The sequence below is a fragment of the Sceloporus undulatus genome, chromosome 2 (genome assembly GCF_019175285.1).
Source record: "Sceloporus undulatus isolate JIND9_A2432 ecotype Alabama chromosome 2, SceUnd_v1.1, whole genome shotgun sequence".
Taxonomy (NCBI): Eukaryota; Metazoa; Chordata; class Lepidosauria; order Squamata; family Phrynosomatidae; genus Sceloporus; species Sceloporus undulatus.
Window position 1 is genome coordinate 188179014 of NC_056523.1, and position 26242 is coordinate 188205255.

General features: G+C 43.6%; 1 protein-coding gene across 4 annotated transcripts; it reads left to right on the plus strand.

The window, feature by feature from the left end:
• Positions 1-1545: 1545 nt before the first annotated feature.
• On the plus strand, positions 1546-25835 carry KDM5C (lysine demethylase 5C). 4 transcript variants are annotated; one of them, XM_042448137.1, is made up of 28 exons: positions 1546-2288; positions 6700-6777; positions 8542-8664; positions 8888-9058; positions 9322-9453; positions 11580-11648; positions 12056-12179; positions 12257-12438; positions 13034-13192; positions 13403-13522; positions 13926-14084; positions 14204-14385; positions 14985-15147; positions 15258-15377; positions 15589-15783; positions 15970-16151; positions 16963-17087; positions 17585-17732; positions 18022-18118; positions 18232-18590; positions 18747-18885; positions 18979-19158; positions 19241-19381; positions 19808-20344; positions 23018-23075; positions 23293-23492; positions 24652-24855; positions 24985-25835. In XM_042448137.1, the coding sequence occupies exons 1-28, from the start codon at positions 1893-1895 to the stop codon at positions 24988-24990; spliced, it is 4749 nt and encodes a 1582-aa protein (XP_042304071.1). In that variant the 5' UTR covers positions 1546-1892; the 3' UTR covers positions 24991-25835. The 4 variants fall into 4 exon arrangements, with proteins under 4 accessions (XP_042304071.1, XP_042304070.1, XP_042304073.1 ...); XM_042448136.1 differs by having other exon boundaries at positions 1547-2288; positions 9319-9453; XM_042448139.1 differs by lacking the exon at positions 11580-11648 and having other exon boundaries at positions 1547-2288.
• The last annotated feature ends 407 nt before the right edge of the window (positions 25836-26242 follow it).

The following is a 26242-nucleotide window of genomic DNA, read 5'->3' on the forward strand; positions in this document are numbered from 1 at the left end:
TGCCTTTCTTATAAAGACCAATAAAAATGTCTAATCAGAAATAAAATGATAAGTTTAACCAGATGTAGTTAAATATATAAGAAGAAATACTGTATACTCTGCATTGAAGAAAAACAATAATTCTCCAGGATGAGTTAGAAGTTTGTCAGTGGAAAGGAGACAGATGGATATAAAGGGTTAAGTTAAGAATGGGAAAGAGTAATAAAATATTATATGACAGGAATTAAAGAAATAAGAGATAGTAGGTTAGAATAGGAAGGAAGAGGATGATAGAAAAGAAATGGGAACTAAAAGTGAAGGACAGATCAATATTAAGGAACGTAGATACTAGGAAATTTTGTTTTATTAAAGATTAGGGTTAGTGTAAGTATGTAGAGATGTGAAGCATATTGGTATGTATGAAATGTGTGAGTGAATGGATATGTTGTAAAATGTAAAGTGTAAAATGTCATGTGTATGTGTTTTTTGTGTGTAGAAACCTTTTTTTAAAATCTATAAAACGAAACAAAATGTATTTCAAAGAAGGGATCCTTTGTGTTAAGTCCAGAGTTTATAGATAACAATATCTGCTTGGCTATTTCTCTTTGGACTCTCTCAAATCTGGCCAGTGGTGTTCATCAGGTAACCTGTGACCAATGTTTAAAAATTCAGACAATTGATCTTAACTTTGTAAACATTTAGACCATTGTAGTTTTTAATGGAGAGCCTTCAAATCTGGCCTGTCTACCTTAACTCTGGAGATGAGGGTTCAAATCCCAGCTCAGCCAGAGAGCCTACTGGGTGACCTTGGGCAAGAAGTCACACTCTCTCAGCCTCCTCAGGGGAAGGCAATGGCAAACCTCCTCTGAACAAATTGTGCCAAGAAAACTCCATGCTGGGTTCTTCTTAGGCTCACCATAAATTGGGAGAAAGGCAGGATATAAATAACTATAACAACAGCATCAACTGTTTTGAAACTGTTGAATTTTTTAAAAAGTATATATACTTTTTAATTTTGTATTGTGTTTAAACTGTATTGTTGTGTTTAAAAAGATTTGCTGTTAGCCTCTTTGAGTCCCTGTGTTGGGAGAAATGTGGGATATCATAATAATAGTGTTATAGTTATTATTTTGGACTGCAAATAACCAAGGCTGAAAAACAGTCTTTAAGCCCTGTTTATGGATGGCTGGTGTATTTACAAATAAGAGGCAGGATAAGGTAAATCCTTATTTGCCAATGCTTTGCCAACGGGACAGTGACGCTGCTGATGCTGCTGAGCCTCTCTGAGAGGAAAAAGAACTGAACTCAGCCGAACCCGATTGACAGCTGCTGGGCTCTGGCTGTTCCGCTGACAACCGAGTGGGCGTGGCTTAATGTAACCCCGCCCTCCGAGTCTCTTCTTCCTGTTTTCTCTCCTCTCGCGCAGGCGCCTTGAGGCCCTTTAAACGTGCGCAAGGAGTCCCGGCGACCACATTCCCTTGCTGGTCGAATCCCTCCGCTTGCCTTCCCCCCTCCATCCTCCCTTCGAGGGACTTTTTTTCCTGCTTTCTTTCGCTCCGGAGGCACCTTTAATCGGGCCTCTCTTTCGGAGTCGGCTTATAGAAGGGGGTTTGGGCACTTTCCGCATCTTTCTAGACGGGTGCGGCGAAGTTTGGGGGAGAAATTTTAGGTCGGCCCTTTGAGGAGATTTGCGGAAGGATACTCTTTGTTGTGGAGAGCGGAGGAGTATTGAGAGAGGGAGTCCAAGATGGCGACGGCGGCTGCTAGGCCAAAGGAAGAGCAGGAGCTTTGAGAGGAGGGAGAAGGGCCTTTTAGGAGAGTCCTGGTCTCAGGGCCTAGTGAGGCCTAGAGGTCGAAGGGAGGGAGCGGGGAGCAGGGCATGGCCCCTTGAGGGGCTCCACTGGGGCACGGCTATGGAGTCCCGGGAGGAGCCGAGCGAAGGCGGGGACCAAGCGCCGCCGCCGCCGCCGCCGCCCTCTTATGGGGAGAAGGGAGACCAGGACGGGGGAGCCAAGGCGGAGAAGGGGGTCCCCCGGGGCGCCAAGGACGCCGGCGAGGGCGGCAGGAAGGACGGGGGCGGCCGGGGAGAGAGGGCCCCCCTGAAGGCTCCGTGGGGCTGCGACCAAGGCGGCGGGGAGTGGCCCCTGGATGCGGACCCGCTCCTGCTGCCCCCGGAGGACTTCTTGCCTCCGCCCGAGTGCCCCGTCTTCGAGCCCAGCTGGGACGAGTTCAGCGACCCCTTGGGCTACATCGCCAAGATCCGGCCCATCGCCGAGAAGAGCGGCATCTGCAAGATACGCCCCCCCGCCGTGAGTCCCCCCCCCCGGAGACACGGGCCCTGGAGGGTGGGCTGGGGGCAGGGGCTCTCTGAGCAGCCCCGGAGGAGGACGGCCTCCCTCGATTGGGGCCCTGCTGCTGCTTCTGTGGAGCAAGTGAATGGGAGACGTCGCAGGGGCTCACTTGGTTGGTCAAAGGGAGGAAAGCACAGGGTTCCTTCAGGGGGACTGGGGAGCCCAGGGGAACCTGTCCATGAAACTGTGATACTCTGTTCTTTTGTGTGGGTTCTTTTCAGGCTCTGGAAGAGTTTATTCCTGACCTTTCGGCTGCATCTGTGGCTGGCATCTTCAGAGAATGCTGGCATGGAAGAGAGTGTGTGTTTGTATGCGTGTATATGTATATATACTGTGTGATGCTGGGTAAGGAGGAGGAGGGATTCCCATGTTGTTCTGAGGCCCTGCCATCAGCAACAGAGCAATACACTGGCAATCAGGTAAAGCACATGCTCTCAACCAAGGGGCACGCAGCCATGCCAGCAGTCTCTGAATGCCACAGGTGCCGGAGAAACGTAAGCATTAACCCTTCCAGAATGTGGCCTCATAGGCCAAAAGACTCACCAAGAAACGATGGATGCCAGCCGTGAAAGCTGTCAACTTCACATTGTGATAGTATTCTCAGAAGGTGCCAGCCACAGATGCCAGCAGAACGTCAGGAATAAACTCTACTAGAACGCAGCCTCACAGCCCAAAGCGCCCTCCCCAATATGGGTGCTGCCCATGAAAGCTTCTGACTTCACATTGTGATAGTATTGACGGAAACTAGTATTGAGTGAAACAGCCACACTGCAGAAATAACCCACTTTGACGCTGTGTTAAACTGCCATGGCTCCATGCTGTGGAGTTCTGGGAGTTTCCAACTACAGCTCTGAGGGTCCTATAGCATGGAGGTACAGCAGGTTAAGAATGGAAAAGACAGCTATGAAAGAACTAGAGGAGATCCTAAAGTGCAAGGATATACAATTGAGTACAAAAGTTGGAATCGTATAAACCATTGTATTCCCTATTGCCAAGTACAGATGTGAGAGCTGGACAGTTAAGAAGGAGGATAGGAGGAAAATCAATTCATTTGAGATATGGAGCTGGAGAAGAGTGCTGAGGATCCCATGGACAGCCAAAAGGACAAACAAATGGGTCCTGGAACAGATGAAGCCAGAACTATCCCTGGAAATCAGGATGACTAAACTGAGGCAGTCATACTTTGGACACACCATGAGAAGGCATGAATCATTGGAAAAAGTAATGCTAGGAAAGGTAAAGGGAAGTAGAAAGAGAGAAAGGCCACATACTAGATGGATGGACTCTATTAAAGAGACCACGAATATGAGTTTGCAGGAGTTGGGCAGAGCAGTGGAGGGCAAGGAGTCTTGGAGATGTCATATCAGCAGGGCCGCCATGGGTTGAGATCCACGCAAGGGCAGTTAACAAAAACAAAGCAAGTTATTTCTGCAGTGCGGATACAGCTTTGGTTATGGATGCCAGGTTTTTGAGAGGTAACACCATCGAGGTATAATGGTTTGAGCATTGGATTACAACTCTGGAGACCAGGGTTCGAATCCAAGCTTGGCCATGGACCTTGGGTAAGTCACACTCTTTCAGGCTTAGAGGAAAGCAGTTGCAAACCTCTGAACAAATCTTGCCAAGGAAACCCCATGATAGGTTCGGATTAGGGTGACCACAAGTCAGAAACTACTTGAAGGCGCACAACAACAACATCAAATAGTTGAAAGAAATGATAGAAATTGTGGCTCATGGAAGGAGTGGAATCTTGGTTGAAGCTATATAGTCTTGAATGGAGAGGATTGAAAGATTTGGGTAACTTCCACTGTATTCCATCAAGTCACCCTGCTTATTCATTGTATCTTGACATGGAGACAAAAGGCCCTGTGGTGGTGACAGGAACATTTGTCTCCATGTGATGACAAAATGGATGCTGGAGGCGGTGATGCCCAGCATTATTGCCTGATGACTAGGTAACCTGTGGAACAAAGCATCACTTGTGCAGTCGCAGTGGCAGGATATAGTGCAGTGATTCCCAAACCTTTGGTCCTCCAGATGATTTGGACATCAGTTCCCAGAATTCCTCACTCTTGGCCAAGTTGGCTGAGGCTTCTGGGAGCTGAAGTCTAAAACAAAAAGGAGATGAAAGGTTGGGACGCACTGATATAGTGTGGTTATGCATGGTGATGGAGCAGACAGGTTTAATGTGTGAAACACTGGCTCTTGATCTCCATATTACAGGGTTTGATACAGGCATTGGGGTCAGTAGGCTTGGAAAGGGCTTCCTGTTTTAATTGTCCAGACTTAACAGAATTGCAGATCATGTCTGTGTAGGGACATGGGTTGGCCATGCCTTAGTGGCACCTGTGTTTGACTGTAACTGCTATCATTCTGGAGAGCTTTTTTACACTTGAGAAGTTAGGGAAGTTGCAGGTTGAATCAGCTGCTTTTGTAACTTCATGACTTCACCTACATCTTGACCCCTCTTGAATTTCCCAGGTTTCTGCCACTAGTAGTATACACGTAGCAGCATCTGCAGCAAAACATTTCATCCCATAGGGATGAGGATAAATTTTATTCATTGATTTTTCCAGATTTAACTCCCTGCTATATTTTTTTGATAGGGGGACTCCATCATAGGCAAAGTTGTTTTGAAGGGAAAATAGAAATTATAAGACTCCTTAAATAGTATTTCTGGGTATTTAAAGTAAAACTGACACATCTAATATGTCTGCCAGTAGCAGAGCCTTTGTCTGAGTGGCCAGCCGGGGAGAGGGGGGGATTCTAGGAAGTACTGGTGTATTTGAGTTTCTCTGTCAGTTGGTCCCTCAGGAGGCATAGCATGGAGGGTTGATACTTCTCTGGGACCAGAAGGCAGAAATGCTGATTCAAAATCAGGTAGATGTGTCTGGAGGAGGGAGCTAATCGCAAACTGATTTTAACTGAGCAACTTTTCCTTGTAGTCCCAAAGAAGATCTTAGAATAGAATAAGTCTGCATCCCTTTTTTCCAGGCCTTACTGAGAAACGTAGTATTTTTTTCTCTGAGCACAGAGGACCAGTGCTGCCCATCCAGTGAAGGGCTTTGTAAGGAAGAGGGAGTAGGTTTTGTTAAGATATAGCTCCTCTCTTTGTCTCTATGGAACTGTCAATCTTATTTTAGATTAGTTGGTAGCCAGCTTCCAGATTGAGAGTTTATGGAGTAATCCGGTTTAAAGGATGGCCACTTACTTGCCTTTCTGTTTGTGATTATCTTTTATTAGTTCTCTAATAAATAATGGGGTCTTTAAGTTCTCCTTTCTAAAAATCTACTCATTATGATTTGCAAGATGACTTTGTAGCATGGATTAGGCACAATTTATGATACTGTAAATCTGCCATCATTCTTCACCCATACACTCTGAAAAAGGAATCAGCAACCTGATCACATAATGCATATTTGCTTTTCTCACTTTTTGAATAGTAGAATTCAGAGATAGGCATGTTACCCTGGAATATCAGCATTCAGAGGGATCTTGTGGCACCTTTGAGACTCAAAGGTAAGTCTCAAAGGTGCTACAGGATTATTTTGCATAGTTGAATCATACTATTAGAAGCAAATATTTCTCCTTGCTGTTCCAAGACATGGTATGTACTAATGTGGTTTACGTGAGAAAGGAGGAAATCCTGATGACTGTTCCAACTAACCATCAGTTTGATCCACTTCCCAAAAGCTTGTGTTGTGAGGCCTTGAGTCTCACCCACACAGGCACACCAACCCTCTCATAAGCCTTTCCTTGTCTTCCTGTCCCCAGCAGCTGATGACAATAAACAATTGACCCACCCTTGTAGCATCTGTCCGTCAGCATCAGGAGCATAGTTCCTGTGTGTCCACTGTCCAGTGCCTTAGGGATGAAGATTTGTAAATTAGTTAAAGAGGCCCTCCTATGTCAGACTGTCTGTATGTAATAGTTAAGACGAAAGCACACATGCATTTCTCTGTAGAGCGCCTAATGCATTCATACTTCACTAGGAGGCATCCATGCATAAAGCTAAGTCTTTCACAAATGCCAGTGTTATCCCTGTGTGAGCTGTGTCTCTTTTGCGTATTATGAAAACTGTTCCATCACAGAAGTAAGGGTCTTTCCCTCCTGTCAAAGGGTTCCTGTGTGAATCTATCTTTTAACTATTCTTCCACTTTAGCACTCCTTGTCTATGAAATTGAATTGGGACTCTGGGATAGTCTGCTTATTGAAATGTGTACTTATCTGACTTCATTGACCATGGTGGTGCAAAATCATTACAAAATCATTGGAACCTTTTGTGCTGCAGGCATAGTAACAGACTTGATGTGTGTGCTACACAGAGCATTGGGATTCTAACTGTGTCATCTTTCTATCCCTCTCTCAGGATTGGCAGCCTCCCTTTGCTGTGGAGGTGGATAACTTCCGGTTTACCCCAAGGATACAGAGGCTCAATGAACTAGAGGTAGGTATAAATGTGAAAAATCTCTACCTTGCAGTTCTCTGATAGGGCCAGTTAGTCTAGTAAGCCATATACGAGACCTCTTTTTGTATCAGAAAAGATTGCTGAGGGCAGCCTTTTTCTGTAAGTCACAGAACAGTTAATATAATAGAATATATACATACAAGAATTTAAAAAGCCTAAAAGTATATAATTCCTCATAATTAATTTGTTGTCATAAGACTACTGTATATTGAATTGTTGTTAATGAACCTTCCTCTCAAAAGTGCTTATTCACAGTGTTGACTCCCAAACAGTGTTATTTTAAGAGCTTGTTAGTGTTTCCAGTTTGGTAGTCTTTTGTGTGGTTGTTCTAGAGGACTGTGGTATATTTGAGCATTTGTAGTTATAATAGAAGCCACTTTTGGTTAATATTTATATTTGCATGATTTTAATTTTCAATTTCTAATGAACATTTAACCTCAACTTCTTCGGTTTGCTATTTAGGTTATCTTGTTCTTTTCCCTTGCATTTTTCCAGTGGTTGATATATTAAATTCCATGTGGAGCCACTTTGATTGTCTTGTCACAGAAAAGCAGGATACAAATAAAAGTTTTATTTATTTATTATTATTTAAAACTCTTTTGAGTTTTACTTTACCAGTTATTTTAGTTCACAGTTCTGAACAGATGTGCCATGTAAAGTAAATACCACTGAACACAGTTGACTGACATGTGGGTGAATGTGTAGTGGATTGTACTGTAAGGCTTGTTCACAGATATGACAGTGAGAAATGCTCAAGTCTTGGCTGTGCTGTGTAGACGAGAAGATGAAATATTATTTTACTGCATATATCTGAAATACATAGACCATGGATGAGAAACCCTGCACCTGAGGGTCACATGCAGCCCTTGTGTGGGCTGCGAGATCCTTTATTAACCTTGGCCCTGTGTATTTCACCAAATTCAGAATTTTGTGAAGGTAGAAATGCTTTTTTAAAACCAAAATAAGATTCCAGGGTCCCCGCAGCCTGAAAAAAAAGGGTGGGGAATCACTGGGAGTGAATTCCACTTGCTTACAGTGTCTGTTCTGGCAGCTACCCTTGTACTGTTGTGGCCCACTGAAGGTTTGGAAGAACAAAAAGCAACTCTCTGATCCTTGGTATGTGCTTCTGCTCTCTGTATATTGGTTTGCAACTCCTCTCTGCCCTGTCAAACAAAATTATTGGTGACAGATGATGGAAATTGTATTCCTACAACATATGGAGGACCACTTCCCATTGATGATGTAATCTTTTCACCTTTAATTTCAAATTCAATTTTCAAAAAATGACTTCTAGCAGAGTCTAGTAAGGTTGAAGCGAATTGAGGATTGGGATGAAGGAAACTATGGATCATGATTTGAAGAAGGGAATCACAATTTTATTTGAATGTGTATAGGTGTGTGTGTTATTGAGTGTGTGGTATTGCTCAATGAGTACTTGGGAGAATTCTTATTTCTCAGAATTCTTGTGTTCTGGATTGTGACAAACAGTTGCAGTTGAAGGAACAAACTTTTTCAAAAAGAAACTTCCAGCTGGTGCCCAGAAACTAAAACAGATACCAGCCCAAATTGTTGTATACTTAGGTTGCCTTTCGCATTGTCAATGTTGGCCACATCTCCAGCATCATGAAAACAATCTTGAGACCAGCTTCTGGTGGCTGAAACATCACATGATTATGTAGAAAGCTCTCTTGTGCCTTTGTGGCTTCTGTTGTTGAGAGCAATTTGTCTTGTTCCTATCACTAGGCCCAGACCAGGGTGAAGCTGAACTATTTAGACCAGATTGCAAAGTTCTGGGAGATACAAGGCTCTGCACTGAAAATCCCTAACGTAGAGAGGCGAATCCTTGATTTGTACAGCCTGAGCAAAGTAAGTTGAAGAAACACAGATGAAAAATAATATTCAGGCTTTGTGAAGACCAGTAGAGTAAGGGTTAACAATTTTTTGGGTGAGCTGCTAGCTGAACCTGGGGGCTACTAGCAGGGATAAAAGGAATCCAGGATTGGGATGAAGGAAGCTGTGGATCATGATGATTGTGCAATACTAGCTGTGCTTGGGAGGATTCTTATTTCTCAATATTCTTGTGTCCCAGATTGTGATGGAAGAAGGTGGCTATGAAGCCATCTGTAAGGATCGCCGATGGGCTCGAGTGGCTCAGCGCCTTTCCTATCCGTCGGGAAAGAATATTGGCTCTCTTCTTCGCTCCCATTATGAGCGCATTATCTACCCTTATGAAATGTACCAGTCGGGTGCCAACCTGGTGGTGAGTTTTAGGTCTTGCTCTGGGAGGCTCTCCTTTACACTTTTAAAACTTTAGGTCACCTTCTATTTCCTTTTTTGGCTCGTTGGCCACAGAAAAGTTCAGAACGAGGAAGAGAATGGTTTGTAAGAGTGGAGGCAGAACTGCCATGTTGTCCATTGTCATGATACTGCTGTTTTCCCAGGCAGAGCTTTCTAATCCTTGGTGGCAGAGTGGGTACAGCCTGGATGTTCACTTGGCCTTAACGCTGTTCCCTCTCTTAGCAGTGCAATACCCATCCATTTGACAATGAGGAAAAGGACAAGGAGTATAAGCCACACAGCATCCCTTTGCGCCAGTCAGTCCAGCCTTCCAAGTTCAACAGCTATGGACGCCGAGCCAAGCGTCTGCAGCAAGAGGTGAGTGTAGAGCACAATTTCATCTCTAAATAAAAATTTTGGTTCAGGTTGGGTGAGCCCATAACTTTTAGGGCTACTATAGGTGCCCTTCTCCTTAACTCTGCAGATAGCCTTATTTTATCCCAATATTCTGGCATGCATCCTTCCCACAGAAAGAAATGTTTTCCTTCTTAAAACCTGGGAAAGTTTGTCAGCTTAAGTCCCTTCCCATAACTGGGTAAAAACATCTGCTCACTCTAGACTTAATAGGATTGGTGATTTTTAATTACTATATACATTTGATGTGTAGCTGTGTATGTGTATTTTAAACATACCTGGCTATTGGTTTTTTCAGCAGATGCCTAGAAAGCAGCATAAAATAAAAAAGAATAAAAACCAGACACATTGTTGTCAGGAGATGGAAACATAATGTTGAATTTAAGGGTCCTTACTACAACATCTGAATTACACAAATCAAGTATATAATCCCAATATATATTGCATATAAAATTAAATCTAAATTAATTAATCAACAGAAAATGTGTATTTTAGGTGTAAACATGACAGCTGTGGAAGAACTGTGAAATACATTTCAGCTCTGTATGGTCTTTATGAGCTGCACATAACATAAACATGTGCTTTGAAAGGGGGAAAAACAAACTTCTGTGATCATCTTCAAATCAGTTGTTGCTGGGTTAAGATGGATAAAAGCAGTGCCACTGGGATTTTTGGGTGGAGGAAAGCAGTACAAGCTATTCCTGTTTGAAAGACTGTTTAGACAGGATGATCTTGAGTAGCTCTTTTTAAGTAGTGGGAAGAGGTTAGGCAGATCACTGAAGGGATAGCATTCCAACATCTAGTTGCTATAACAGAGAACCAGAGCTTTTTAGACTACATACTCCCTAGTCAACATGGTAGTCCAACATGGTAGTCCAGAAAAGTAAGCTCTGGGAAAGCCCTGTCATATATAGTCACCAGCCATATTTCAAAGAGTGGAAGAATGCAGAGTGAGATCCTCTCACCATATCTCAATGGGCAAACAAGATCATGCAAGAGCAGCTGATCTTTGAGGTATCCCAGTTCCATGCTGGGTTTAAAGGTCCTCTGAACTTGTTGGGCAGATGAACATGGTGGCTGAGAGTGCAATTGGTGATTGGTCTGCTTGGTTTATTTTTCCTCAGGTCTTTAGTGAAAGATGTCTTATAATAACAAAACATCCAGAGGCCAGAAGTAATCAGAGATATAACTTTTGAACAAGATTAGTTCTTTCACATGAGAAGCTAAAACAACCACTAATTTTCTGCTCACACACAGTTTCCAAGTTCACATTCAAAGGTGGACATTGAAATTCTCACTTTATTTGCAAAAACTTTCATTGAAAAGTTGATCAAAATTAAACTTTTTCAATCCACATCATCACATTCAAGATGGTGTAAGAGTTGTGTAAAAGTTTGACAAAGATATTTGTTGGAATAGTTTTGGGTAATCCCAACTAAAGTAGATCCATCAAATTAATTTTTGAATGGTGACTTAACATTTAGATAAATCTAAACTGAATCAATGGATCTACTCTAGTTAGGATAAACAATAAAATTTAGGTTTAGGCATCCTTAAGTAAGCTCTTCTAGTGGACAAGTGGTAAGAATGAAGTTTTCAAGATGCCTTTTCTTAGCTTTTCTTGTTCCAAACACCTTTTTTGTTTGTGTTCTCTCTTTGAAATGGGAGTTAATTGACAGCTGCGATTTTCCACCCCCCTCCTGAAAAGTTAAAAAGTTCCAAGGAATTCTAAACCCCACTTTTTTGTTTGTAGTAACTCCATTTGCTGGCTCTCTGCTGTAGGATTATTTTATTATTTATTATTTTCATTTAATGGCTTAAATCCAGTTGTCAGTTCCAACTTGAAGAGACCCATTGGTTCTTACAGAATGAGAATGGGAATTGATTAAATGGATCTGTTCTAGGTAGAACTATGAATTGGCTTTAGGCCTTTAATTTCAAGCAAATAACCTTAAAGACCATCTAGCCACCTCCTTAATTACAATCCAGTAATCCCCCCATACCTTTGTTTCTTGCTTATTCCCTCATTAAAATTCCCGGAGGCCTGCTGTTGATCCCTGCTCCCCACGCATTTTGTCGCCCTCCTACAGGAATCTGAATCATGCCCTGAACCTGCCAGCGCCCCAGCTCTGTTTCCCGAGCAAGCGCCTCGAGCATGGGTACTATGCCTGTTCTGTCCATTCTCCTGCCTCTCTCTCATACTTTTTGCTTACCCTGCTTCATGGCTGGGAACTCATGGACCACATGCAACAGGAAATGTGGCTTAAGGAGATGTAATGGGCCAATGTGCACTGCTTTTCATTCAGTTGGCAGTGAATGTTGGGCATGCCCCATTTTTGCTGAGAATTGTGCATCACAGCAAGATGAGGTTTCTGCCACACAAAGCTCAGTCACATCTCAATACTTTTCTATTATCTAGTTCTGCAACAATTCTTCTTCCGCTCCACCCTAGTCTGTGTCCTATTGCTTCCCTTGGCTTCAATTTTCTAAAAGTCTCTTGGATACAGTTTTTAAAGCTGGTAGCCTCTTTCTGTTGTCCCTATCTTTGACTACACCTTCCTTGCAGCCAGAACCAACAGAAGAAGACATTGAGAAGAATCCGGAGTTGAAGAAACTGCAGATCTATGGTGCTGGTCCCAAGATGCTGGGTCTGGGGCTTGTAGCCAAGGACAAGAACATGCGCAAGAAAGGTGGGGTAGCCCTGCATTTAGGGAGCTTGAGGAGGAGCCAGCCTTCTGTGTTCTAAGTTTATTTCTTCCTAATACAGACAAGGAGATGCCTGAGTGCCCTCCAACAGTGATCGTGAAAGAGGAGACCCCTGTTCCAGAGACAAAGCTTGAGCCCACCTCGCCCCGAGGCTATGCAAATATGAAAGAGGAATTAAGGCACAGTCCGGAACCTTGCACCAAGATGACAATGCGCCTACGTCGCAACCACAACACTCAGTTTGTAAGTGGAGTCACCCAGGTGTTCCTTTCTTATCAGTAAGGTTCTTGTCCCTTGTGCTTCTGTGGTCTACCGCTGCATGAACTATTCTGGGAGGAAGGCAGGGCATACAAAGCAGATTACAGGTTGAGTTTCCCCTTACACAAAATACTTGGGACCAGAAGTGTTTGGGATTTTTTCAGATTTTGGAATATTTATAAATACATAATGAGAGACCTTGAAAATGGGACCCAAGTCTAAACATGAAACTCATTTATGTTTCATATATGCCTTCTACATATAGCCTGAAGATAATTTTACACATAATATTTTTAATCTTTGTTTTTTGTTTTTTGCATGAAACAAGGTTTGTGTACACTAAACCATCAGAAAGCAAAGGTGTCCCAATCTCGGTTACCTGTGGAGTATTTTGGATATTTCTATTCCGGATAAGGGATACTTAACCTGTATGTCTTGGCTGGCTGAACTGCTTCATAGTAGCCCTGGCATTGCTCTTTCCTTTGAACTATCCACAGCTGGGTTCGTGTCAGATCGAGCCAGCCCACTTATGTTTTTGTTTGTGTGACCATTCTTACCTTTATTTTTTAATTTCTTCCAGATTGAGTCTTATGTTTGCCGGATATGTGCACGAGGAGATGAAGATGACAAGCTGTTGTTATGTGATGGATGTGATGACAACTACCACATCTTCTGCCTATTGCCACCCTTGCCTGAGATTCCAAAAGGTGTCTGGAGGTGTCCCAAATGCGTCATGGCGGTAAGAAGTCCCTACCTGTCTCTTTCAGCAAACTTTTTTTTTCTTTGCCTGCCTAGATCGTTTGTGTTTTCTGGCTATGAGTAGAACTGCTTGATTTAATGGAATAATTGATTATAAGAGGATTTTGAAGTGTGTCACAAATATGATTGAGGAATCAGAGTGGTGGTGTGAATCCTTCCATCTATTTTCCCTGTCTTTGTCCATCTTTAGGAATGCAAGCGACCTCCAGAAGCTTTTGGGTTTGAGCAGGCGACTCGGGAGTACACACTACAGAGCTTTGGAGAGATGGCAGATTCTTTCAAGGCTGACTACTTCAATATGCCTGTGCATGTGAGTCTTAGTACCCTTAGGCATGTGCTTTCCAATTTCCAACCTGATTCTGATGGTTGATAATGTGTTTTAAGATGTAATGTTTTATAGTTTATTGTTTTTGAATTATTCTAAAGATATGCTTTTTGCTCTTAGACTGTACACTAAGCAGACTTTTATTTGGTTTTTGATCGTTCATTATGTAAAGCGCCATGGAAACCTATGGCACTATATAAATAACTAACAAAAATAATTATCTGTCATGTCATGGGCTTGCAGTAGCCATATTACTTATGATAAGGTGGCAGAGACAGTGTTGAAAGACAAACTACATCCTGTCCTTTGCAGATTCTGCCATGCAGGTTTTGTAGCATCATGAACCTAGGGTCTGTTTTTCTAACTCTTTCACAACTATATTTTTCAGATGGTGCCAACAGAACTGGTGGAAAAGGAGTTTTGGCGTTTAGTAAACAGCATCGAGGAAGATGTAACAGTGGAATATGGTGCTGACATTCATTCCAAGGAATTTGGAAGTGGCTTCCCCATTAATGATGGCAAACGGCAGCTCTCTCCTGAGGAAGAGGTGTGTATAATTTTACTACAGGCATTCTTTAATGCGCTCTTACTCTGTCCTTTACAATTCAAGGCTGGATCCATAGCAGTGGTCAAAGTGTCATTCTAAGCTCCTTGCTATCATTGCAGGAATATGCAGCCAGTGGCTGGAACCTCAACGTGATGCCCGTGCTGAAGCAGTCAGTGCTCTGCCACATCAATGCTGATATTTCAGGCATGAAGGTTCCATGGTTGTATGTGGGCATGGTGTTCTCTGCTTTCTGCTGGCATATAGAGGATCACTGGAGCTACTCTATTAACTACCTCCACTGGTAAGATACTGGTGTTTGAGAAATGGAAATCTGTTGTGTAGAGATCTCAGACTATTTAAAACACAGATATTTCCCTAGTACAGGGAAGCAGTACAGATGGGTGGATGCTTTTTAAAAATAGGTTTTAAAATGAAAGTTTTAAATGTTATTTTAATATAAATAAAAAGAGAAAACCAGTGAATAAAAATCTGATTTTACTGCAATTTACGGAGGATTTAAGAAGGCTGTGATTAGAATTCTTAATACAAAGGACCCTTCATTGTAATCTTATTTTTTTAAAAGTATTCACAAAGAACTGGCTCCAGTGTTTACTTACGTTATAACATTTTCCCTTCCATTGTGACTTGATTCAAAACTTTGATGCGAGCCACTTTGAGAAACAAGACTGCCTGAAAAGTTGTGTGTATGTGCTAAATAACTATATGTTCCTCCTCCTGTACATTCTAAGGGGGACCTGTCTCCTACTTACTAATAATCATAAACATTTGGGTGAAGAAGAAGAAGCTGTGAGACAGTGTGAATGGGTACTCAGGCTGTTTTTTCCACAGCTTTGGGATAAATGGAGGCAGCATTTCCTGACTTGGCCTTGCTTTTCCTAGGGGTGAGCCCAAGACCTGGTATGGTGTCCCATCCTTTGCAGCTGAACATCTAGAAGAGGTAATGAAGAAACTGACTCCAGAGCTGTTTGAGAGCCAGCCAGACCTGCTGCACCAGTTGGTGACTCTTATGAACCCCAACACATTAATGGCTCATGGGGTACCGGTGAGTCTGCGTCTCTGTATGCACAAGCTTATGTGTGCTTTCTTGCTGCCCTTTCTTCCCTGCTGCCTGGTCAATGCTCTCATCCTTTCTTTCTCCTTTTGCTTCTGCAGGTTGTGCGGACCAATCAGTGTGCCGGAGAGTTTGTCATTACATTTCCCAGAGCCTACCACAGTGGTTTTAACCAGGGCTATAACTTTGCTGAAGCTGTCAATTTCTGCACTGCTGACTGGGTGAGTTTAGAACCCAAAATTCTTCATGATTTATCTTCTTGCCATAGGGTAATCCAATGGATGTTACCCCAAAGGAACTTGAGGACAGTGAATTCAAGTTGCATCGTATGGCTTTGGGAAGTTTCAGGTGGTATCTGAAACACTTGGAAGCCATACTCCACAATTAGGTTTGACAAGTGGTCTTCTTTTTTTCTCTGTCTCTGATCTTCAGTTGCCAGCTGGTCGCCAGTGCATTGAGCATTATCGCCGCCTTCGCCGTTACTGTGTATTTTCACACGAAGAGCTCATCTGCAAGATGGCTGCTTGCCCTGAGAGGCTGGACCTAAACCTGGCAGCTGCTGTGCACAAGGAGATGTTTATCTTGGTGCAGGAGGAGCGTAAACTGCGCAAGGCTCTCCTTGATAAGGTTAGGAGTTAATGGAGTTGGTAGCAGAGCCTGGAAAAATATATTTTGCCTGGGCGATTCTGGGAGTAGTAGTCCAAAACAGCAAATTTTCCTAGCTCTGGTCAGTAGGCATCCTATGATGGGTGAATGCAGCTGTGGCCTATTGTGGAAGGCCAAGAGAGTCATCACTGTTCCTTCACATCCCAGGGCATCACAGAAGCAGAGAGGGAGGCTTTTGAGCTGCTTCCAGATGATGAGCGACAATGTGACAAATGCAAGACAACCTGCTTCCTGTCAGCACTGGCTTGCTATGACTGTCCGGATTGTCTTGTCTGCCTCTACCACATTGATGACCTCTGCAAGTGCCCCAGCAGCAGGCAATACCTTAGGTGGGCAGTGAGAAGACAGTAATTTATATGAATGAGTTTTCTGTCCTTATGATTGCAAATTCTGCTGCTCCTTTTCCAACAGCTTTTTATTTCTGGCTGTCTTTTCTCAGAGATGGACTAGGTGGTGTTTGTGTTAATTTTTGAATATTGTTTTAGCATTAGTCTTACCCCTTTGTGACTTTGAAAATCAGCCATGGTCTTATGGCTGTCTTGGCACTATCACTTTAGAGCAGGGGTGGGAAAATTAAAAAAGAAAAAAAACAATTGCCATGGAAAATCTATAGACAATGGTTAAGTGAATGATGTTTCCACAGTCAGTAACCTTCAGAGGATTAACTGTCTTAGTCTGCAAAATGGTTAATTTGAAATACACCCAAGGTAGTGAATGGCCTAAGGAAGCTTTATTGAAGATTGTGGCATCTCTTTGACTGACCCTCAGTTCAGCCTTGCATATAAAAGTTGGGGATGCTCCTGTTGTAAGCAGGTATCATGAACTGTGAAGAGTTGCCAACTTCACTATCTGAAATTACTACAGAAGAAATTGTTTCAAATGGGACATCTTAAGAGATGCTAAATTTGAGATGAGAAGTAGCAGCCTTGGGTTGCTCTGACATGATCTGCCATATAAAGAGGCTTGCTATTAAAGTAAACTTATTATTAACGAGTGGATGGATTGGTATATAGTTTTTAAAAAAGAGATATTGTAAGAATGAGACTTGTTGAACTGGATTTGGGTTGGTGTGGTGAATAGGCTTCTGTGAACTCTTCTCAGAGAGGATACCAGGCATATATCTTCTCTTCCTTCATTCAGGTATCGGTACACTCTGGATGAACTACCAGCAATGTTACACAAGCTGAAGGTCCGAGCAGAGTGTTTTGACACATGGGCAAACAAAGTTCGAATTGCTTTGGAAGTGGAAGATGGGCGCAAGAGAAGTAAGAACCCTCACCTCTGGACTCTTTATTCCACTGTGGTCTCATCAGAATGAAATTAATCTGGAGTCTTCTATGAAATGAAATTAATATGTGGTCTACATGAGGAAGCACTTGCATACCTCAAAAACCTGCCCATTTAACTTCAGATTTGCTGAAGCATAGTGTGAGCAGAAAGTGCACAATATCTTTTTTGACACCATGTTTGTAAAGGGAAGTACTAGAAAAACAGATGGGACAAGGTGCTCTGGCACAGACAAGGGTTTCCAGGTTTAGAGGGGGTTGGATCACACCATTGGGAATGGGAGGATATGTAGCAACTACTTGCTTACTGATTAGGAATGGGCCTCAGATCTTTGGAAAGTGCTCAGTAGCTCTTATGCTTTGTCCCTCCAGACCTTCCTCTCTGGAGATGATAAGCAGGAGCTCTTAGCAGCCAGCTGTGCAGTTGAGAAGAAAGAATAGTTTTTGAATCTTGCTTTGGGTCTCTGTTCTTGCAGCGTTAGAGGAGCTGCGGGCTCTGGAGTCAGAAGCACGTGAGAGGAAGTTCCCGGAGAATGAACTGCTTCACCGACTCAAGAGCTGTTTGAGTGAAGCAGAGAAGTGTGTCTCAGAGGCCCTGGGCCTGATAAGCAGCCAAGAAACAGGGTGAGTTAAGACAACACATCATGATCTCTTCTGTCTAAATCAGTGTTGTGAAGCCAGGTGTCATAGCCTTTTATCCCATGGGCTTAGGCAGCCTTTTTCAGAGTGTCTCACAACTGTGGTTTTTGTTGAGCAGTTACTTGTTCAAAGAGGCTTATCTTTGTGGTAAGTATAGTGTATTGATGAGGTGCTTCTTGGTCTGTCTGGCATTTGCCTATGGGCTCTTTTCTTCAGTCCTTCTCCTGAATGGCGGCCCAATGCATCCCATTCTTTCCTCTGCTGGCTTTTACAGAGAATCATCAGTTCATATGACTGTAGAGGAATTGCGTGCCTTTCTAGACCAAATGAACAACCTGCCCTGTGTCATGCACCAGCTAAAGGATGTCCAGGTAGGCAGAGTAGAGTGTAAAGTAGCCTCTGACTACAGCAGAGAACAGAAAGAAGGGGATAGATTGATTTCGGGGCATGGGCTCTGGCTCTGACTGGATGTGTCATCTTCTAGGGTGTGTTGGAGAAGGTGGAGGCTTTTCAAGCAGAGGTTCAAGAGGCCCTGCAGGATCTGCCAGGGAACTCTCCAGAGTTGCATAAGCTGCTGGCACAGGGAACACAGCTGGGAGTGGAGGTACCAGAAATGGAACTACTGGAGAAGCAGGTGCAACAGGCTGTCTGGCTGGAAGAGGTCAAACAGACTCTGCGTTCACCCCAGGATAAGGTCACACTGTCCGTCATGAGGGCACTCATCACCTCTGGCTGTGGAGTTGCACCCAGCCCAGCTGTGGAGAAAGCCATGGCTGAGCTGCAGGAGTTACTTACCATTGCCCAGCGTTGGGAGGAAAAGGCTCAAATGTGCCTGGAGGCCAGGTGAGTTTTGGCTACCCTTGATCGGGGCAGAGATGCTGGAATGCCTGTGGTTCTGGATGGGTGGGTTTAGCAAAGCTTGATAACTACTCTTGCGGGACTGCACAAAGATGTCCATGAAAAGCCCTGTCTGATAGCTCCACCCCCCATTATTCACAGGCAGAAGCACTTGACTGCCACACTGGAGGCCATCATCAAAGAGGCAGAGAATATCCCAGTGCACCTACCCAATATCTTGTCCCTCAAAGAGGCACTGGCTAAGGCACTGGCTTGGATTGCTGATGTAGAGGAGATCCAGGTATGCTGTAACTCTGAGTGCCTGGTTTAGCTGAGCATGAACTTGTCCCTGGTGCTCCAGAATATGTCAGTTTATCATCTGTTCTCTTCACAGAATGGGGACCATTATCCCTGCCTGGATGACCTGGAGGGTCTTGTGGCTGTGGGTAGGGATTTGCCAGTCCATCTGGAAGAACTGCGTCACTTAGAGGTGCAAGTGGCGACTGCACATTCCTGGCGGGAGAAAGCCTCCAAGACTTTCCTCAAGAAAAACTCCTGTTACACGCTACTTGAGGTTAGTTGCGAATCTTAAGGACTAGAGATTGGCGGCATAGTCATTTAGGCCCCAGCTTTATCTCTTTGTCTCTTTCTCCCAGGTGCTGTGCCCATGTGCTGATGCTGACTCAGACAGTGTGAAACGTATGAAGTGGCAGAGGGAGAAGGAGCCGGGCCTGTACAAATCGGACACAGAGAGCTTGGGCCTCTCAGCACAAGACCTCAGGGACCCTGGCTCTGTTGTGAGTGACTGGCTTGGGAGGAAATTGGGGCAAGGGGGTTTCAAGCCCTTTTTTCTTATGAAGGGAGCTGGTTTGGGATCACTACCAGTTCAACGGGACTCTTCTTCCTGCTGTGAAATTCTGTAACCTGGAAGAATTTTTGATAACAGCCAGGGTATTACCATACGCAGTTTTTTTTTTATCAGAGTTTCAGGAAAACATTTAGGGGTTTCAGAGGTAGAGCAGAATGAAGTACTATTAGGATGTAAAGACTCACTTCAGTTGAACTTGGCATAAGCATATGAAGAATTTGAGGGGAGTGGGCATGGTCTTGATTTTTGCTAATTGCTGTGGTGCTGCCTTGTTTAGGGAAGGGAAGTTTTGCTGAGTAGAAATGGATTTGGTTAAAATTGTATATAATTGAGACCATTTACTGTGTGCTAGCAGATTCTGGCCTTCAAAGAAGGTGAACAGAAGGAAAAAGCTGGGATTCTGCGCCTGCGTCAGTCAAATGTCCAGAAGCCTGTGCCGTCAGCACACAGTTCTCCTGGAGGCCAGTACTGTGTGTGTTCTCAGCCTCCAAGCCCTGCCATGCTGCAGTGTGAACTGTGTCAGGACTGGTTCCATCCCACCTGTGTGGCTTGGCCCCGCTTGGGCAACCCTCGTCCCTCTCCTGCGTGGTGGGAATGGGATGCAAAATTCCTGTGCCCACTCTGCCAGCGATCTCGTCGGCCTCGCCTAGAAACGATCCTGGCCCTGCTTGTGGCCCTACAGAAGCTCCCTGTACGGCTACCTGAGGGAGAAGCCCTGCAGTGTTTGACAGAGCGAGCCATTACATGGCAGGACCGTGCCCGCCAACTCCTATCTTCCTCCGATGTAGTAGCTGCCTTGGAGCGTCTGGCAGAGCTGCGGCAGCGGCTTCTTGGGGACTCAGCCAAGGAAGCGGGTGCACTCAAAGAGAGCAGCTGCAATGAACAGACCAAGGTAAGTACAGGAGGCCTTGGGCTGCCTTCTAGCTTGGCTAGCTGGCAGCACCAGGGGAATACTACACGTGTGGTTCGCATATAGAAATAGGGACATTTACATGTTTTGTGTTAATATCTGTAATAGTGGCAAATGCCTGTACTCCAAACAGTGTACATTTTGCATAATTTACACTTGGAGTATTTAAGTTTGTGGGTTTTTTAAAAGAGTTTTTAATTTCTGCTTTATAATGAAAAGGATAAGGGGTAAGGACATGGAGCAATTGTTACCTTGAAGTTCCATATTGGGTGACCATTCCTCACCTTACACATGTGGCTTAAAGCAGTCTTACTCAAAGTGTTGGACTTGACTGTTGCTGGACCCTGAAGAGTTTCCAAAAAAGAAAGAAACAGTTGTAGTCAGTGGACACAACTATGGTGACAGCCCCTGGCATACTTTGGAAGGAGGGATGGGGCTGCCATTCCCCTGTGAAGGGTTCCACTAGCCTCATTGCTGCTACCCGTTATGGAGACTTTCTGGATGTCCTTGTGCTTCCTGTGTGAAGCTTTATTCATCTAATTTACTGTACACCACACCTTTGAATGACTGCTGCCTTACAGACTCCATGTGTCTAAACTCAAGCTTTCCAGTATCCCTTATGTAGCATTTGCATATACAAAAGTGAATATACAACAATTTATCAAATGGAAGCTGAGCATAACATCAAAGATTAGTTATTTAATATGATGTTATATAAATAAACATAATAATAATAATAATAATAATAATAATAATAATAATAATAATAATATTTATTTGATGAATAAATCCTGACTAATTCCTAACTCACATCTTTCTCTAATACGCCTCACATTAACACTAATCTTTCTCTCACTCATATCCTCACTCACAGTCCTAACTGATTTGACTCTACCTAATCTCTGCTTCTGACCCTAATACTCCTAACATCTCCAGCTCATATTCCCGATGATATCTCCCACTCTGTCTCTGTCATACACATCTACCTATTAAAAATTCCTTCCAACATTCAGCCAGTCAATGCTCACCTCAATATTCCATACTATCACCCCCTCCTGACAGTCCTTTCTCTTAACTACTTATAATATACCCACATAACTCAACTTTACTTTTATTTAATAAATGCAACAATAAATGCAATTTTTATCAGAAGTTAATAAAATCACATTCTCTCCATCAGAGAACATAAGAAGCATTGATTTAAAGTATTCCATCTGTATTAGAGCCAAAGAATTGGTTGTCTGGGCCAGATCAACATGTAATATTCAGCAGATATAACAGAACCTTACTGCTGTACCTATGATACAATCACAGGAAAAGCCATTAATGGCAGAACTTCCTAGAGAGCATACCTCTCCTTTGCCTGCATGCTTCTTTCCTGCCAAGAATAAAAAGTTTTCCTGTCTCTAGGTTTTTGTATGCACTAATTCTTTGATGTTCATAATCTATTGGTTCTTTTGGTTGAAGCCATTCTTCCACTCTCAGTTTTGTTTACTCTCTTTCCGAACTCGTTTCTCATTGTACAGATTGATTATCCCTAAGCCAGAATTCCAAAATCTGAAACTTTGGAACACCAACATACACCACAAGTGGAAAATTCCACACTTTACCTCATGTGACAAGTTGTGCTGAAGTCCTTATATATAGGATGGTGTGGGGCAAAGGTAACGATAAACCTCCAGGGAGCCTTCCAGACACCCACTTCAGCCTTTGAGGCAGCGTCTGTAGCACTCCTGCTGATTGGGTTGCAAGGCAGAAGTGGGTGGCTGGTGGGCTCTCTGAAGGTACAGGAGCTTGAAGATTCTTCCATGACTGCCCTGGGGCTGCTTCTTGGCCTGGATGCAACTAGATCTCTTGTATTTTTTATAAGTTGTGTGTGTATATAGGCTGTGTATGAAACAAATCAATTTGTGTTTAAATTTGGGTCCTATCTCCAAGATACTACCTGTCTTGTTTTTCAGATTGATTTACTTCCCAGAAGCTAGGAGCATGATCCACTTTAAAAACAAGGCTTATGATTTTTGTGTGCCTTGTGATCTTAGAAAAAGGCTTAACTCCTTCCACCAAAATTCAGCAGTACTGCAGATGCAGTAGCAGTGGAGGTGAGCTACAGCTCCCCTCCAATCTTTTTTGGGTATCCAGTATATCCTGCCTGCATTTACCTGCCTCTGCCTTAGTTACTTGATGTTCTGGTTCATCTTTGCAGTCTTATGACTATCACTGACTTCTGACTAAGTTTTGTCCTCAGCTAACTTGACATTGTTCCTCTCAGAGAAGGTGGACTGCAAAGTGCTGTATTGCCTGAGCAGATAGATACTTAGCCATTCTCTGGGTTGGTGAGAGGAGTCACTGAGTTTTATCACTACAGACATTGTATGTAGTATATGTTTTTGCATTAACTTGGTTTGACTAAGTCATGGCCTCAAAATAACCTCAATAGGAGTCGGTATTTCTTCTAGTATATTTGCATGAGATATTGTAGAGGATTGCATCTTTGACTCAGAAATCTCTTTTCATTATTTTTGTGAGTTTTTCGGGCTATGTGGCCATGTTCTAGCAGCGTTTCTTCCTGACGTTTCACCAGCATCTGTGGCTGGCATCTTCAGAGAAATTTTCATTGCTCGTTCCATTGCTCCTTTTTCCTTTCTTCCCCAGGTTTCATTGGAGAATGGGAACTCCACAACTCCAGAAAAGCACAGCTCCTGTGCCTCAGGTATTGGTCAAATAAATTCCTTCCATTGTTAGGACTAAGTGGTCTGATTTCTCCTTTTCACTTCTACGCATGGATGATGGTCTTATTTCAGTCACCCCCTTACCTCATTTTAACAGGTATATGGGGGAAAACAGAGTCTCTTGCTCTGTGCATGGGGGTAAGGAACCTAGGTTGTGGCTGTTTCTTCCCTTCAGCTGTCTTTGTGTCCCCTTCACAGACCTAGAGATGCTCAACTCTTACCTGCCAAAGCTGCAGGGCCCTGTACTGGAGCTACCTGATACCATCCGTCTTCCCCTGAAGGAGCTGCTAATGGAGGGGGACCTTCTGGAGGTGACGTTAGATGAGATTCAGAGCATTTGGTGCCTGGTTCAGGCGGCTCATACCCCCCAGCTTGAAAAATTTCGCCAACTGCTAGATGTGAGTAACTGCCTTTTATATATGGTGTATCGTAACTATTGGCAAACATCCTCTTTCTTCTTGTGTCAGTGTGAAACCTCTCTCTATCCTTTGCTATTTTTAAATGCATTATGATCCTTTCTGTAACAGAAGCAGTGCAGGAGGGATTTCACCTGTGAACCTCATAGTAACTTCTCAGTAGCTTAAAAGATACAGAACCTCAGAGACTTTCTGTCAAAGCTGGTATCACTCAGGGACTGAATACTTTTTTTTTTAACAAGAGTACAATACATTTTTCATTTGTGAAATCGTTTCTGATAGTGTCATAAACAGTCCAGAAAAATCTGAGAGCAGGTACTAAAATAAGTGGTGTAGTTTTGATGATGTTGCATGAATTTCATGTTAGGTGTTGTACTACTTTCATAGAGTTGCGCAGGTGAGAGGCGTTGTCATGCCAGCTGACTGATGAGGTAACAGCAGAGTAGGAGGAGATAATTTGTTTATTTATTTATTAAATATATATCCCGCCTTTTTTCCAACAATGAAATTAACTGCCTCAGAGAATCCTGAATCATATGCGGATTATCTTGAAGTAGGCTTGAATCTTTGGATAACTGGAGAGTGGTTTCTCCCCCCCTCCTGGGGGTGTGTGTTAAATTCTGCAGTAACCTTGGAAACTTCACACATATTGTGATGGCTTTTAGCTTTTAACAATAAACTTCATTCATTCACACATGGACAATTTTATAGCATTCCTATGCTGATGACTTCTCCTGTAATCGTGAGAAAAACCACATTTGTTTTCAGCTATACTCCAAATAAGTTGGCATTTTTCTAGATTTTGCAGCATTAGGAATATTTTTTGCAAACATTTTAAGTTAGCTAGCACTGAAGGAAGATCGATGTGGGCTGGGAAATTGGGTTGTAAGGAAGAGCTGTTGAGACCATAGACATTAAAAGTTGCCTTTATTTATTTATTTTTGGTGCCTCAGAAGATTCCTCAAACTTTTAAGACATGAATTTGGGATGGTTAGGAGTGTGTTATGGTCTTGCATCACAAATGAATCTGTAATTTAAGCCCTGTTTCTGCTGTGCACGTAGAGGTTTAAGGTGCGTACAGTCCCACCTATATAGCAGAAGAACAGGAGTGTTCAGTTCCTGACTACTCATTCCTTTCTAGCTGGAACAAGCAGAACGGCGTGTCACCCGTGGGCGAGGTCGGGACTCAGAGCGACGGCGGAAGCGCAAGACAGAGCGGGGCGACTATGCACCCCTGCCCAAGGAGGAATTAGAGCCAAAGAAGATCCGGGGGGCAGACCCAGGGCTGCCCCAGGGTGGCGCTTCCCCTGCAGCAGGCACAGATTGCAGTCACAATGGAGTTGGGGTGAGTGGTAAAGAGGGCATAGTGAGGGCACAGAGTCCCAAAAGGGAGCGTGGTTCACTTGCCTCCTCCATCCCCAATCAACTGAACAGTTGTATCATGTATAGTCATTGTCTGCTTCTTCCCTAACAGTTGTGACAGCTAGAAGATGCCTGGGTTTCCCCTTCCTGGACTACACTGCACTGCAAGGGATTCTGGCAGCCCCGTGTCACGCTGTTGGTTTGACTAGCACTCTTCATGGGGGGTAGCCAGCCCCAGAAGTGGGGGACTGCAACTCCCCCTCCCCACTTGGGACTCAGCACTGGCCCTGCACCAGACTATTTTCGGACGATGTAATATTTCGTTTTCTTTTTCCTCCTTTTGTATTGTTGATACCTCGGAAGGGGGAGAGGCATTGCAGGGGTCACCAACACGCAGGGTCCGCTTGTTCCCGTTTGGCAGAAGCAGCAGAGAATGCTAACCCTGCTGCTGTAAGGACTCAAGCTTTGCAGAGCCCTGTTCTGGGTGGTAGCAGTGTGTGCTGGGACTAGCCCCAGCACCTCACTTCAGGCAGAAGGAGGAGTCAAGAGCCCTCCCGAGGGCTGGGTCGGGCTCCTCGTACCAGCATCCCCTGGAATACCACAGGGACGGCACCTCCTGTTGGACAGAGGGGCAGCTCTCCCCAAACACCCCTATCCTCCTCTGGTACCTGTTGGGTTTTATAGGAATTGGGGTAACCACTTTGTTCTTTAGGGTGGTGGAAAGGGCAAGGAATCTTAGTTCCACTTCAACCTCTACTTCACCCTCACCTTCCCACTCCCAAATCATAGGCCCCATGCTGCCTCAGGCTCTGACACTAAAGTCTTTTGTCTTTCTCTTTTTAGTGTTTTTCCTTTATTTTCTGCAGCAGAGGAGGGTGGGTTGTTGGGGGTAGAGAGGGGTGTGTTATTTTATTGTATTATGATTTTTTTATTATTATTAAACTTTGGAGGTTAATGAACTTGCCCAGCTTTTGGGATGAGGTCCATCTGATTAGTCATGGATGGTGTTGATCATTGTCACATGAAATGGTGCATGCACACATCTGTGGCCAGTTTCTTGTCTTGTACTTTGTGGATGGACGGTGGAATCACTGGATGCTCCAACTAGCTGTTTTTCCAGCCTTTGAAAATCTAGGTGTTAACATCCTGATTTTCATTGAGTTAGGAACATGAGAATCACATCACATGGATGGTCACTGTAGCTTGAAGGTGAGATACATTCAGAGACAAACACAGAATGGACTTCAGAAGCAAATTGTTAGGGTTATAAAAATGAATACTAAATACTGTACTACTTTAAATATTTTGGAATCGCAAAGCTAGTGAGAGGTTCATAGGAACTATAGGTGAAGAGAGAAGCTAATCAGTTT